The sequence below is a fragment of the Pecten maximus genome, chromosome 13 (assembly GCF_902652985.1).
Source record: "Pecten maximus chromosome 13, xPecMax1.1, whole genome shotgun sequence".
Taxonomy (NCBI): domain Eukaryota; kingdom Metazoa; phylum Mollusca; class Bivalvia; order Pectinida; family Pectinidae; genus Pecten; species Pecten maximus.
Genome location: NC_047027.1, coordinates 23,307,201 through 23,322,674, shown reverse-complemented (window position 1 = coordinate 23,322,674; position 15,474 = coordinate 23,307,201). Strand labels below are relative to the sequence as shown.

At 33.7% G+C, this 15,474-nt stretch overlaps 1 protein-coding gene across 1 annotated transcript in view; it reads left to right on the top strand.

The window, feature by feature from the left end:
- Positions 1 to 15,474, top strand: part of LOC117340842 — a 55,738-nt gene that overhangs the window by 18,377 nt on the left and 21,887 nt on the right. Inside the window, exon 4 of the mRNA XM_033902617.1 lies at positions 5,346 to 5,458. Within this exon, the coding sequence (XP_033758508.1) occupies positions 5,346 to 5,458 (113 nt within the window). The remainder of the gene's footprint in view (positions 1 to 5,345; positions 5,459 to 15,474) is intronic.

Genomic DNA, 15,474 nt, shown 5'->3' with positions numbered 1-15,474 from the left:
CATAGAATTAATGCCACGATTAACTTTTAAGGGTACCATAAGTATGCATACAATGTAATGCAGATTTTCAGGGTATCTCTATTTCGGGTCCAGCTTAAAACTTTTGAGGGGGTTGGTCTTGACGTTAAATTGTTACTTTTGGTGTTGTATAAAAAGATACAACAACCAATTCTTCTTTTCAATCGTTCATAATTAAATCCGTGTCGACCATGTAGCTCTTTTAAGATAATCAAATTATTGAGGGAAGAACTCGCGAAAATAGCTAATTTAAGTAATTGGGTTAACTATTTAATGTTCCTTTAGCTTCTTCATTTATATCAAATTGGGTTACTACTAGCTACAACAGGCATGCATTGAATCTTTTCAACAGCGATTACAAATACTGTGTGTCGGTTCCCTATGTTCAGCTCTCTTGCACAGTGAATCTTAATTGAATTTGAGCAAATTCCAAGTTGCAGGGAATTGAATTACGATTCTTCCAAAAACAAATGACAGAAAGAAAGTACGCTTGTTCTTAGCCTATAGTTAGTTTTCGCAACGTTCCCCCAGGATTTGTCAGTAGTCAAATTTGGATTCATTTATTGGATAGCACTGATGTATTTTTTTCTCATTCTTTTCATCTTTACCTCTCTTCAAACAATGACATATCGCTCTTGTTACTTCTGAATACAATTTCTATTCTCAAAATGCTCATTTTATTCTCCAATCGTATCCAACGAAGGTTTAATTAATTCCTCACCTCAAAGCTTTCTCCTGTGTCCATGTTGTTATTGAATCAGATAGGTTGCCCTCTTCAATAATCCAACACTGTTCGTCAACTCATTGATATGCAAAGGGTATTACACTGGAGCAGGAGATTCGATATGCAGATGGAGATGTAGTGAAATTACATTTGTTCTTGAAGATCTATTTATGACAAATTGAATTGCATATTGCAATAACGTAATAAGGTATTCACTTCCATTCTACATGTTTATTCATATTTCGAACTAACACAATGAAACTTGAAGATTGCATAATATCTGCATACACAGATAACTAGTCAGCATTTTCTGGCGCCGTGTACGAATTTTGAGTTTTTTATATTTCATTAGCACAACAAAATGTAACCACCAGGAAGTAATTCAAATATTTCCATTGTCGCGATCACTATTCAGAGAGGGAAATACTTGTATAAGTTTATATTATAACGAAAAGTCCTAAGTGGCTGGTATAATTACATCAATAGATCATCTCCTGAGATGAGAAATGGGAACCATTAAAAGATTTTTATCAGCGTTCCTAGGAAGCATTGTAGCGATCATTGACATTGCTGTTTTAAATTTCTCAGAAATAGCAGGGTTATAAACATTCGCTTTGTATCATTTTGTCGCATCATCTGTCAATTAACCGTCGTTGTCAACTGTTTACGAATGTTGAATTCCGTTACTCATTAACGCAAATTAAAAAAGACAACAAAAATAAAATACTTGCATATATATATACTAGTTCTAATTCAATGAGTTTGACAAGAATAATCCCATCAACCCAAATGCACAACTCCGAAAGAAGACGCGGATGGTAACATCTTGTGCTTCAGAAGGGTTAGCGATCGATGATATCAATGACATATGTTAATTAAATACAGGACAGTTAAATTTCACATTTTGAAAGCCACACAGATTTTTGACATACATAAATGTAGTAACATTAAAACAAAACATAAACATAAATAAAACGAGGACAAAATACGCACAATCATATACTGTATATTCTCAGCCTATTCGAAAATATACAAAAAGACCACGGGTTTCGGAGAGTATGCGTCTTTTGTTTCATCGACGGCAACTAGCATGGAAATATACAAATGTAGGTCAAATGTGGGTTAAGTCAGGTTCTAAGACACGAGAGCTTAGGTTGTGAAAACGGAACCAGCAAACATACCATCGAACATTTACTTCATATCTTAAGATGAAGTAGGACCTGGGTTGAGCAATAAAGCCAACATGCATTACAGGAGAGAAACGAATAATAACAAAATGTACTTAATAGAAATATTATTACTGCTTAAAAAACAAGGATTTCGTTTTCTATACACCCGTAACGAGGTTAGGGATGTTTACTGGAGTCTGGTTGTCTATCTGTCTGTGCCTCTGTCTGTCTGTAGACGCATCTTGCCAATACAACCCCTCCTAAACCAGTAGGCTGATTTTATTGAAACTTCACACAAATATAAAGGATCATGTGTAGATATGCATGCATTTTTTTCCTAAAAAAACATGGTTGCTCTGGTAACTGGTCACTCTAAACAGATTTTCTGATAATAATTTTGTCCGGACATCTCCACCTAAACTAGTGGGCCGATTCCAATGAAATTTCACACAAATATAGATATAATGTGTAGATGTGCATGCCTTTTTAACTTTCTCATAATTATGGTGACTATGGTAACTGGTCACTATACACATGTTTTACAATAACTTTAACTTTCCGAAACTTTAAGTTTGTCCGGACAACTCATACACCTGTGGGCCGATTCCAGTGTAACTTCACAAAAAATATAAAGGATCAGTTGTAGATGTGTATGCAACTTTTTTCTCAAACTTTTTGTTGCTTTTGTAACTGGTCACTGTAAAGATGTTTTCTGATAATAGTTTTGCTCGAACCTCTCCTGAACTGGCGCTCCGATTCCAGTGACACTTCCCACAAATATAGAAAACAATGTGTACACCCGTTTAAATTCCAAAATTTTGGTTGTAATGGTAACTGGTCATTACAGAAGGTTTTTCTTGCCTGGACAACTCCTCCTAAACTTGTGAACCTATTTCCATAAAAAATAACAGGAATGTTATAGAATATGTGAAGACATGTATCAAATTGTTTAAATTCCAAAAATTATATTGTCATGGTAACTGGTCACTATTAACAGGTTTTATTTGTTGGTTTTAGGGAAAGCAAATACAATAGTCATTTGTTTTCATGGTTGCAAATGAGAGGAATCGGGGTGTTAATAAGCCATTTGCTTACAACTCTTGTGTTTTGTTTTGTTTCCCCCCTTCAAATAGTATTTTAGATGCATTTCTCCGACAATACAGTAATGTTGTCTGATGTCTGATGACGAATGCCATGTTAGGGCAGAGTCTACTAAAATGATAATGTATGGATATTGCTTTTTATGAGAATGAGAAAAAGAAGATATTTTCTTATATTCTTCTTTTGTCAGAATTAAATTTTATCAGCTTTAAATAAATACTTAGATATAAAGAAATATAATAGCATGGCGTATTGCAAAAGACTATGATTTTTATTATCATAATTCCATTAAATAGGAAACATTTTTTTATGAAAAACCTGGAAACCAACGACGTATTTGGTACATTTTATCTCTTTCAGGTGTAAAATCCTATTTCAGCAGAATTATTTTTGTCGTTTTCAGTTAGAATGTGAAATAAATTTCACTTCATGTAATAAAATGCATATTGACACTTATCTAAAACATAGTCTGTTTTTGAAATAAGAGTATTGTTCTTTTGAAATGTTCATTAGCAATAAACTGTATTTAAGCGTTCAAAACTTAAACAACAATTAAACAAAAAGCATTGTGAAATTAACATTTATCACTTTAATTGAACGATAATAAGAATAACACAAAGGAAAACGAAAACACATTTATTCACAGATTTGTCCGTTTTTTAAATAATGAAACTCCAAGGAAAGCTGGAGAAGATTTCTATGATGGGATATTGATGTTTCTCACGAGACTATAAACATTGGTGCAGTCATGAGATTGCATGACAAGCTCGATAAAACTGTCATGTATTTAAACTGTTCTATTTCGCGGGGATTTGAATATGCCAGGTTTTTTTTCTATGTATCATTGCTGCTGAAATGGCAAAGATAATTTCTTCAGAACATGGCTACTCTTTTGTGCTTAAACCAAAAAGAACATAGACACATTAAACGATAATGTAATTTACACTCAGAACGATAAAATGAGGATAGAACATCCATGTTTTGGAAAATACAGATTTAAATGATACCCTCGCAACAGGGAGATTACGAAACCGCAGTGCTGGTAATTACGTGCATAATCTTTAGTGTGGATTGGTGCTCCAGTCATATGCTCCCTACGGAGTAAACTTTTCTACAAAGGACCACAAAGAACAGGGCCGTACAAACGATTTTAAAATTAAGTGGTTTATCCTTGTTTCATAGGTTTCTTAGCATGCTCACTACCTAATACTTTCGATACCGGCGGTTCCAAAAAGGTATTTGATGTTTCAAAATAATCCAAATTCGATAAAAATGTGAAAATTATATTTTTTCCATATCTCTGTTTTTTGGGGTTTTTTTTAACTACTAATATCGATTTCGATCTGCTTACCTCTTCATACTTATTGTTCATAGCATCTTTGAAGTTCCTAAAACGCCAGAACGGTTGTAGTTTCAATCACTATTCAGCACATAGGTTATACCTTGCTATTTTCATTTTCTAAAATCATATCTCCTTGTGTGAATTTTCCTCAATCCTCAAGATGTATATATATGTTTTTTGCTGAAAATAACCCAGCAGTTTCCTACAAGCAGACATGATTTGACGATACATCTTGTTTTAAAATACGCCTTTATTAAAATAAAATAAAATATATAATGTTTTATATGTGCAGAAAGACTGTTTCAATTGTTATTACAACGCATTGGTCTCTACGTTATTGCAAAGAATTATATGTGCAGGAGTCCTGGATTTTGTCATTGCAATACGTACGCTATACATGTTTTTGATTAGTAACCACATCGATATCATCAACAAATAGCCGCATTCGAAAGGAACATTTTCCTCAAAAATAGGCCTATATTGGTTGAAAGAAAATAAGCCACGCCTTGTTCCTTTACGAGTGTTTTGGATAGTATCACCTTAAACTGTATTAGACAGCTGTTTCCTCTTACTTCACCTGATGCCGGCTTTTTTTAGTTTAAGCTGGTCAAACATAGATAATTCATTGGAAATACCAGACAAACATTAAGTTGTCTATCAATAATTTAGATAGTTCATTCCTTAATCTATAATATCGTGGTAAGAACATGCAAAACTGTCTATTTCATTGGGAGCATGCCAATTCTAAATAATAAAAGTAAATTATTGACATGTTCGAATGGTATCAGAAGTGGCATCCATTTCATAGTATTTCTTCATCTTTATCTCAATTGCTCTTCTCTATCCCTTGTATCATTAGTTTGGTTCACTCCTATATTTCACATGTTCTTACGGTATTTTTGTCATTACATTTGGCATTCCTCTGTATTTTACATGTGATCATATGTTGATCCTACTAACATTCCACACTCTTCTGTTCTCTTTGTTTCAGGTGATTATGCAGTCATCCTAAACACACGTCACCAGACCATTAGAACGCAGCTGCGGAAGGCGCTGAAGGACGCAATCACATTCGTATCAACCAGATGGCGCTTCTGTATAGAGGTCAATGGTAATTTTATCACACTGTACACGTATTTATTGTAATATTTATATTCATTGTTCTACAAAGAAAGTAAAATATTCAATTTATTGATTTTACAAGAATTGGGAAACAAGTTAATACCATCGACCTCTTCGGAGCATAATATAAAAGTTATATCGATTGATATTTTACGTGGGCGTCTTCTCGGAGTTAGCAAACCTGATACATCAAATTTTGTAACGAATTTCGCATGACCTTGCTGTTATTGCAAACATCTAACATTAAATTCTATTCGATCGAATTAACGAACAGCCATACTGAAAAGTAAAAAAAAAACTGATGAAAAAAAAATCTTCAGGGGTGTTTTTAAATATCTAACGACACAAATTATAACGGGGATTTTGTCTAAAATATCTCAATGTCACAAAGCTAGCATTTTGTCTACATCGCAATGGTACAATAGTTTCAGAAAGGAAAACAACCAGCATATTTGTTTAATGTCATTAAATGCCTTCCGTTTATTAAACATCCACACGACAGTGCGGTTGTCTCCTTTACCTGGTAGTGGTAATTTAATATCCGGTGGTGCTGTTGTAACAATCCCGTTTCTCACTATGAGTACGTGGCATTTCTTGGATTTTACATAGATTTACATGTTTGCGGCGTTGAAGACACATTAACTCCGGAAAAGCTAATGCTAGTCTGCCCGTACTTGTTACATTGCCTTTATGCAAATACATATTCTGGAACTATTCCCCAGTCACTGAATTTATTTTGATTCAGAGTTACGGTTTTGTTGACCCGACGGGATTCTGTTGTTGTTTTAAGGTCCATCAGTTAATCACAAGTTGAATGAGATAACAATTATTCATGTGTTCCAACACGAAAGTGGAAAAACAATGAATTTATAAGAGTTACAGTCAATCGTTCCTACTTTACATACATATACAGCTACTCTCTACAGCAGACAGTTTACGATTGTCACTAAAATCTAATATAAACACTCTCTGAATAAAAATCCACAATTTTAGTTTCTTCGGAGACTGGTAGTCAATAAACATCCTCATCGGCCTTGTATCGTAGTATTCAATTCAGCTATACACGCCAAAGCTTACTGTGGTATTTTTGTTTCTTTAAGTAGTCCCGTTGGTGCGACGCTAGACTTGAATCGAACCTTGCGTGATTGATTAGACTTTCTATTAAAACTTCGAGAATAATATACATCACGTGAAGGGAGTTATGTACCATAATTTACTCCCAAAGCTTATATTTAACAAGGTACGTAACGTGTATAAATGAAGCTCTCTCTACATTTATAGACGATAGACATGTCGAGGATAAGGAACATAAAACCGGACAGAATGAAATGAGAAGTCCTTCGTAAATGTGATTCATGACATATTCAGAGCATAAAAACATAAGAAGCGAGATATAGTTAAGAATCGAACGATCCTGAATCAGGCATCATCAAAACTTTAATATTATACGAAATGAAATGTATCCTAGAAACGATAATATCGCACAAGAAATTAGAAATACTGTCCATCAAAAAAGGTTTACAATATAGCGGTTTCATAAGACAAAATATGAGATCCAGTTGGAAAATATTTATGAGCAAAAAAGCAATACTATAAATCAAAGTAGATTAACACAGTATAGAGTCATAGAGCAAATGTATAGATATTTTGTATGTATATTTATTCTTGATGAGTATTCCCGCTGTATAAATCGAGACCTGACTAAAGTGATGTCATGTTCTCATTGTCAACACCGAGGCAATAAGAATGAAACAACAATGTACACTAAAGGGAATAAGTTCAGCATTAAAGAAATATATCTTATATGTTAAGACAATGCACTACACCTACTAAACTCTCCATCAACAATCTGTTCTCGCTCTCATACCTGCCCAGTTTATCTGTATTCTTATATTCTCTATCACGGGGCCGCGGTGGCCGAGCGGCTTTCCTCCACCTCCAAAACCTGGCACGTCCTTAAATGACCCTGGCTGTTAATAGGACGATAAACAAAAACAAACCAAATATTATCTATCACTACTATCGATAAATTCGGAACAAATTCGTTTATATGGCATCACCTGCGACACAAAATCACAGTAGGGGGGGGGGGGGGGGGGGTAAATATAACGTTATCATTAAGGGAAATTGGATTCATTTCGCATATCACGCAGAATAAAAAAGTAAATGCCACACACAAAATATTAAACTGCATCATCAATTTGTGTTGTCCTTCTAACACTGCCAAAGACTGAGGGGTTAAAAGTATAAAAACACGGTACGAAAGATGGAAAATTAAAAAAGGTAAAAGTACACATCACATTGTTGTAAGCGATAGTATATCTGTATATTTACACCCTAATCTAAATTGTCATTGTTTGTGATTTTTTTATAGAATATTTGAACATCCTGAGACGTCATTTCTGTTCACTGCATTAAGTTTTGAAATGTGACAGACAATCTATAGCTGAGATGATATGGGCATTTGTTTCAATTATCTTGCAGCCAATGGAATCTCAAAGGAATTGAAAAATTATCTTTATTTTGCAAATAACAACACTTAACATCAATAGCTCTTGACAGATTTGAGTATTTGATCTTAATGTGAAATCAGAAGTTATAATTCTTATTACAAGAAGGATTTTGACATTAAAAAGGATTTTTAAATTATAAATCGCATTGAAAATCACCGGAACTTAACGAGAAGTCGTCGCTAGGGTCGAGATTGTTGCTATGACTACGTTCAAATATGGCATAGAAATTCCCTTGTCACAAAGACTGTCACACCAGGACACCATTGATAGAATACCATAATGTTTCAGAAGACATTAAAAGATGTTTTCTGTACAAAACGGCTTTGCTGTAGTAAGGCTATTAGCGTGACAGTGTTCACAATGCATAGCTACTACGACTTGAAATCCTGTCTGCAAAAGAGACATGACCAATTATTCAATTTTCAATATGCGAGTACCGTTACTTTTTAAATTATGCAACACAATATTTGCTATCCATCACACTCCCTAATAGTGTAGGATGTTTTAAATTGCTTCAAAAAAACAGAATTTGTTGAGCCTTGTTTTACTTTGCTCTGTATTCCGAAGGCTACATCGCAATCAAAACAGAAAACGTAATATCAAATTAAGCGTGTGATATAGAAACGAATATCAATATGAAATGCATAGGCATTTTAACAGCAGTCAATTCAATTGATCATTTGCATATTACTTTAGACAGAAATAAGTTTTGTTCAAACTTCAATGTGGTTGATGACAATGATAAGCATATCTAGGATAAACACAAACTTATTTAATACTTGAATATTACTTCCTAAGGCCAGGTTAATGTTGTGTATTTAGTATTAGATACACGAATCCCCCCTTCTATTTTTGACATCTATGTTCTACTTTTTCTTCTGTGATCATTAACCGGGTACATATCTTTCTATTGTTATATCCATTGTGATCACATAACCGGCCTGTTATCCAGTGATTTCGTCCATATATTAATTTCGCGTATATGTCACTATTTCAATATATACCCAGGAGCGTTTTTCATTGAGTGCGTTAATCAGAAATCAATACTGACGTCAACTATGGACATTGACGTTATGACTCGAATTGGAAACGGTGCAAAACGTGGCTGTTCCCGTTTGATTTTTTTCTCGTTTGACTGATATACGATAAAAAGACAAGGTTGTCAAAAATAAAAAAATAAAATAAACTTAAAATAAACCTGCTCATCATATCTCATATAAAAATGATAATTCTTCTATTGTTAATTATGTCGCTATCATAAATGTCTCTCAAGCAATCATTTTATGGATTTCAGCATAAAGCACGTGCCTTGAAACAGTGATGTAAACCCTCATAAATTCTGGAAAAAAAATCAATTTTCTCTTCGAATTTTCGGTAAAATTGCGTTATTTTGAAACTTTGTCTTGCTTGATATGACTGTGCATAGTACAAAGCAATATTGATATATCCGTTATGTACAAAAATACTACAATACATCAACCCTATCATCGACATTTAATGTTTACATTAAACAGCATCACACATACTAAAATCTGCAAATTATTGGTGTGAAAGAGGAATAACAATTTACTCGAAAGTTAGGTAAACAAGCGACAGGTGCCTTACTGAATGCAATAGATGTATGAGAACGAAGAAGCCGTGTGAACTGTTTAATGTAAATGCTGCTATCCATCAACCCGAAGGAACCAAATGTTACCACTACTGTCCTTTGTGAATGCGCACTTGCATGATAAATATTCATCGAAAAATTTCCATTTGAGATTTCTAACCCAAGATAATTCAAAAGTAATTTAGAGAAACTAATTGCATTCGAATAAAAAGGGATTTCCAAAAAAATTAGCAGTAGTTCATTTAAAATTGTAAAATACCCTGCTGCACACATATACTGTTGTAAGGACCAATGTGTTAAACGATGGGTAAATCGCTGTAAGGATTTGTTTTGTGTTAAATCATATTGGTCGTGTTTCTCAACGAACATTTCAGCGTATATATTCACATATCCTGCGATTACTGAATAAACCAAAACAAAAATCGAAGACAAAACACGGTTAATCCGTCTAAAGGTCAAGGTGTGAACGCTTCTATTATTTAAAGCATTGTCAAGGAAACAAAAGAAGGTCAAAGCTTATAATAAAAAGGGAAATGCATTTCAATAGCGGAGTTGAAATAAAGTAACTGTTTAAATAATTGCACTTAAAATCTTAATATTCATTGAGATTTTGTCAATTTCATATGGAAGTTAATTAGAAATTCAATGCATATCATGTTTTTTGTTTTTGTTTTGTTTTGTTTTTGTTTTGTTTTGTTCGAATGAAGTTTTTCTTGTTCTTGAAATGATATATATCTTAAAACGTAAAATACCCTCCACGGAGAATGTTTGAAAATTACATTCGCCACAACTTCCTCTTTTCAAAAAGACCAGCGAGCTTCTTCTTGTGGCGCAGCATCCGTCGTCCCTCGTCGTCTGTCGGCTTTTCCTATAAACGGCAGCTATTTAGGAAAGACAGAGCAGATTTTTTAAAATTTAGTCAAAAGCATCCTTTGGTTAAGGGGAATCATTTTTGTTATAAACGGTCCCAGAATCTGGTCCCAGGGGCCTGAGGGCCGGGCCCTAACAAGGAGAAGGTAGCTTTTTTTAAAATCCTTTATCTTTTGTAGGAATAAAAGGATTTGTTACATATTTGGTCTGAAGGAAAGTGAAAGGGAACCAATTTTATATAAACCTTCGGATTTAATTAAACAATATACGAACGAACCTGTAATCAGGTCAAAAGTCATCTTCAAGATTAAATTTTGTATCTTTTCACTGGTAAACACTTTGTTATGACATTTTTCAGGACAGTTGGGTAAGAATTAAGGGAAGTGTCGACTGACCAAAGGTGAAGTTACTCTGACAGAAGACAAATCCAAATCTATCTTTTTACCAAACGTTTAGTGATAACATTATGAAGCAAAGATAAATTAATAAATAAGTCAACTGACCAAAGTCAAACGTCAAGGGCAAATCGTTTTTCTTTTTACTAATAAACACTTTTTATGACATTATTAAAAAAACTAAATTGAGAATTGATGAGTCAACTGACCAAATGATGAGGTCGAAAGTCAAGTATTTAATTGTGTATTGATGAACATTTATAAGAAAATTTCGTCGAGATTAAACAAGACGTCAGCTGACCCAGGATAAAGATCACCGGGTAAAAATACAAGGTCATTTTGGTCCAAAGGTCAAAGAAACATAAGATCAATCAAATTTTACAGATGCGTTTTTTTTCCGGTAAATGGAGATGAAAAATCCCATTATAATACATGCATCATGTTTATTTCGGCTTCTACTTTGCAATTGGTTTTGAAGGTCAAAAGTCAACCTCAGCCTCAGCGGTATGGACAGATTTCTTGGTGATTACGGGGATATATTGCCACATGACAAGGCACTTGCTGACCTGTCGATGTAATGATTTGGTTTAAATTTCCCAAGTAACAAAAACGCTAAAATTTATTGAATACATTGTACCGAGTAGAAGATACCGAAATGATATTAAAGTATGTGTTATATTACGTTACAACGTGCTTTGCCGTTATTACTTTGATATATCCAGATTAACAATACATGTCCCATGGGCCTCTTGTCAAAGAATTGACCTAATTCGAGATCACATGTGAATGATTCTTGAATAAATTGGACATTTAACCTTAGTTTTTAAAGGTCAAAGTTAAGAGACATTGAACATTTAGAACATTGATACATTAGCAAGGTCAAACAGAAAAAGTAAAAATGTAGAGTTGTAATTGAACAAAACATTCGAAATTAACAAAAGAGTAGGCGATGTCGGAAACCTAATTAACGTTACAGTAAGAGTGATGATAGGAAGTTGATCAAGGAACTCTACCTACAAATGTCAGCTATATAGAAGCAACATATACATGTAGTTAAATCGTCCATCAACATATAATATAAGAGTTTACAATTTCTTCCGTCATTGGATAAAAACTATATAAGTACTGTTTGTTTTTTTTAATTTTATTATTATTATTACAAGGTTCCCGTGTGGTCAGATCATCTAATTTTGTCAATATGTATTCAGAACAGTTGTTGTTTAGTCGCTACCGTCATTAACATAAAAATTCGGATTATTATATAAATACTTATTTAATTATTTTTATTTTATTTTTATTTTATTTTTTATTTCTCAGTGAGTATAGAGTATAGCTTCATTTAACTTTTTACATTTCAATTATTAGTTAGGTATTATATACTAATATATTATTTTGTTCCTGTTTGACACTTTTGTGACTTACATGATATATATTTTATGAGACCAAAAATTAATTTTCAAAAAATGGACTAGAATGCCGACACACCACCATCAAACTGCAGTTATTGCTTTTAGATGTATTTTGTAACTTTGTAATAAATTTTGATCAAACAGGATGAGACATCGTCTTGAAAGTCTATTTTCAGCATACCAAGATTAAAAAGATTTTACTGCCATGTTTCTAGTGTTTTAATCATGTCTGCCCTGTTAGGATTTCATTACTGGTATCAAGACATGTTTGTACTCAAAGACTATACATGTTAACATGAGATTTGTATGGATCATACGGGTAGTTGATCATATCAACCATGGAATTGCCAAGCATTCTTGAAGAACAATCTCATCTCAACTTTGTAATTGCGTGTTCATTCGACACCTCAATGCAATCCAAAATCACAATGAGTTTTTGTTTGTTTGTTTGTTTGTTTTTTTTTTTTTTTTTTTTTTTTGCAGTGAAATTTTGTCATCAAATATTTTCAATTTTTGATTTGGAACAATGCCGACTACCTAGGGATACATAGTGTCGCATATTGAAATGAATAAAATTTCTTGTTGCAGAACTTGTTATAATTTGAGAGATAAACAATAATATTACTTTGTAATGAGGCAACTTAACTACCCTAACTTTCGAACCGTCGTTATTTGACATCAATGATGTAATTTTGTACCAAAACAGATCTGGTAATTTAACTTGAACAATTGATGCCTTTCATCCGTCAAGTCGTAACTCAACGTTAAGTGCGTCTTGGGACCAACAGAACTAGTACTGCCTTGGTACATACGAACCAGCCTCTCTGATTCAGTTATTTAGTGCTACAGTATGACATAGTCTAGACACACTGTTCGGCGTATCTTGCAAATGGCCTACGCTACTAGCTTTCTCCATTTACATATATCTTCCCATTATTCCACTGATTCTGATCCGCTATAATGTGGATAAACGTCCCTGTAACAGCAAGATCGGTTTAAGGTTTTCATCTAAAGAAATAAATCATTCTCAAGTCTCTCGGGCAACTATGTATCTCACTATCCTTCTAAGATGTACCTTAGAAATAAGAACCATCGCCAGCTTTCACAGCAAGCTAATCCCTGTCAAGTAGCTCTTTAGCCTGGCATAATCTTCTTTTCTTTGTCATTTGAGATGTCGGCCCAGTAGAAAAACATTTAGGAGATTTATGCCACGGATCAATCGATTCCTCTCATATTTGTGATCATGGTTTAACCGCTGAAGACAACGCATTCGCTCGTTGAAGGAGATCCCTATATAGGGAGTGCATTTACTCCAACACAATTACAATGTAATGATGTTATAGCAATCAGTTGTTACACTGAAAATGATATAACTGTCCCGTAGTTAAGTTTCACGAGGTTAATATTCCCGCTTGTCACAGTTGGAACCAGTTTTCGTATATCAAACTTCACGTAACACCGCCTTGTAAGCATCCTGCTGTCAAAAATTATATGCATTTTTAATGAAAGTGGAAATAATGAATACTACCATCTATGAGGTGTATTGTTTCATAATCAATATCAGTTAAATGAGACATGTACTAGCTCATTGCATGTAAACGACTTGCATTTTTACCAAATTAAACAACACACCATCTGTGTGCAGGAAGAATATATACCAGTTAGATATGAATGTTAATTCGAGAAATGATATAACAACATAAAGTGTAGCTGGAATGTTAGATATCTTTAAACAAAAATTTGCATAAATTCTGTTTTCTTGAACAAATTATTTTAAATACATTTAATCTCTATGCATAGGTATAATAGGAATACAAATAACACAAAGCAACTTTAACATGATAGATATGCATTAGTTGTCAATGCTAAACCACCACAGAAAGGCAATTACGTGGTTGCTTATCCACAAGAAGATATATTTTATAAAATTCGGCAGTATCATAATGTGTTGTACCCTTTATCATCTGCTTCAAATGTCACATGACTGTCGTTGCCCACGTATTTACGCCGTTCTATTCCTCTTACAACATGAAGCCATTTGCATCTTTTGCGTGTATTTTTCATAACCTTTGTAGGTGTAGAAATCACCTGTGAATATGTGACGTATTGTCATCTTTGTGCAAAATAGAAATGTCTGGACTATCTTCAATGTCGTTTGATTGTCGTAATAATGGTTTTATAATTTAAAGTCTGCAGATTGCCCGCAGATTACCCGCTACCTAACAGAGTTGTGTTTTTAAAAACTTTCACGTTTTGCCTTTATTGCATTGACACATGAAAGGTGTTAATAAACGTATTTCAAGATTCACCTGCGAGCTTTCTTACTTGATATGTCCACGCATAGGTAGCTGTACCATTTAGTCGGGCGTTTAAGCATTGTCAACATCCGATAGTGCACGAGGAAAACACCAACAGTTAACTTGGATTAGATAAGTAGACAGATTTTTATCTTTTATTTATTTATTTATTTCTTAATTTTTCTTTTCTTTTTAACATTTTGTCAGAAGCCCGCTTCAACAGATATCCAACAGACGGTATTTTTAATGTTTTAAATCGTAAAGCCCGCGGAAATACACAGAAAATAACGTTGATGAAGCCATGCCCAATGTAATTCATGTGTCGGTTACAAAACACCATGAAGTCTACAAAATGTTCACATTCTTTATAACCTGCTTCCGCCACGTGTCAGATGTCTTTTTTATTACGGGGATATATTTCCACACGACGGGGCGCTTGCTGACCTGTCGATGTAATGATTTGGTTTTAATTTTCTTTTGAACCAGAACGCTAAAATTAATGTAATACATTGCATCGAGAAGAAGATACCAAAATGATATTAAAGTATGTAATATTACGTTACAACGTGCTTTGCTGTTACTACTTTGATACATCCAGATTAGTGATACATGTCCCATGTGCCTCTTGTCAAAGAATTGACTTAATTCGAGATCACATGTGAATGATTCTTGAATAAATTGTCCATTTAATCTTAGTTTTTAAAGGTCAAAGCTAAGAGACATTGAACATTTAGAACGTTGATACATTGGCAAGGACAAACAGAAACAGAAAAAGGAAAAATGTAGTGTTGTATTTGAACTAAGCATTCGAAATTAACAAAAATCTAGGGGTTGTTGGAAACCTAATTGACGTTACAATAAGAGCGATGATAGTAAGTTGATCAAGGTACTCTAACGACAAATTT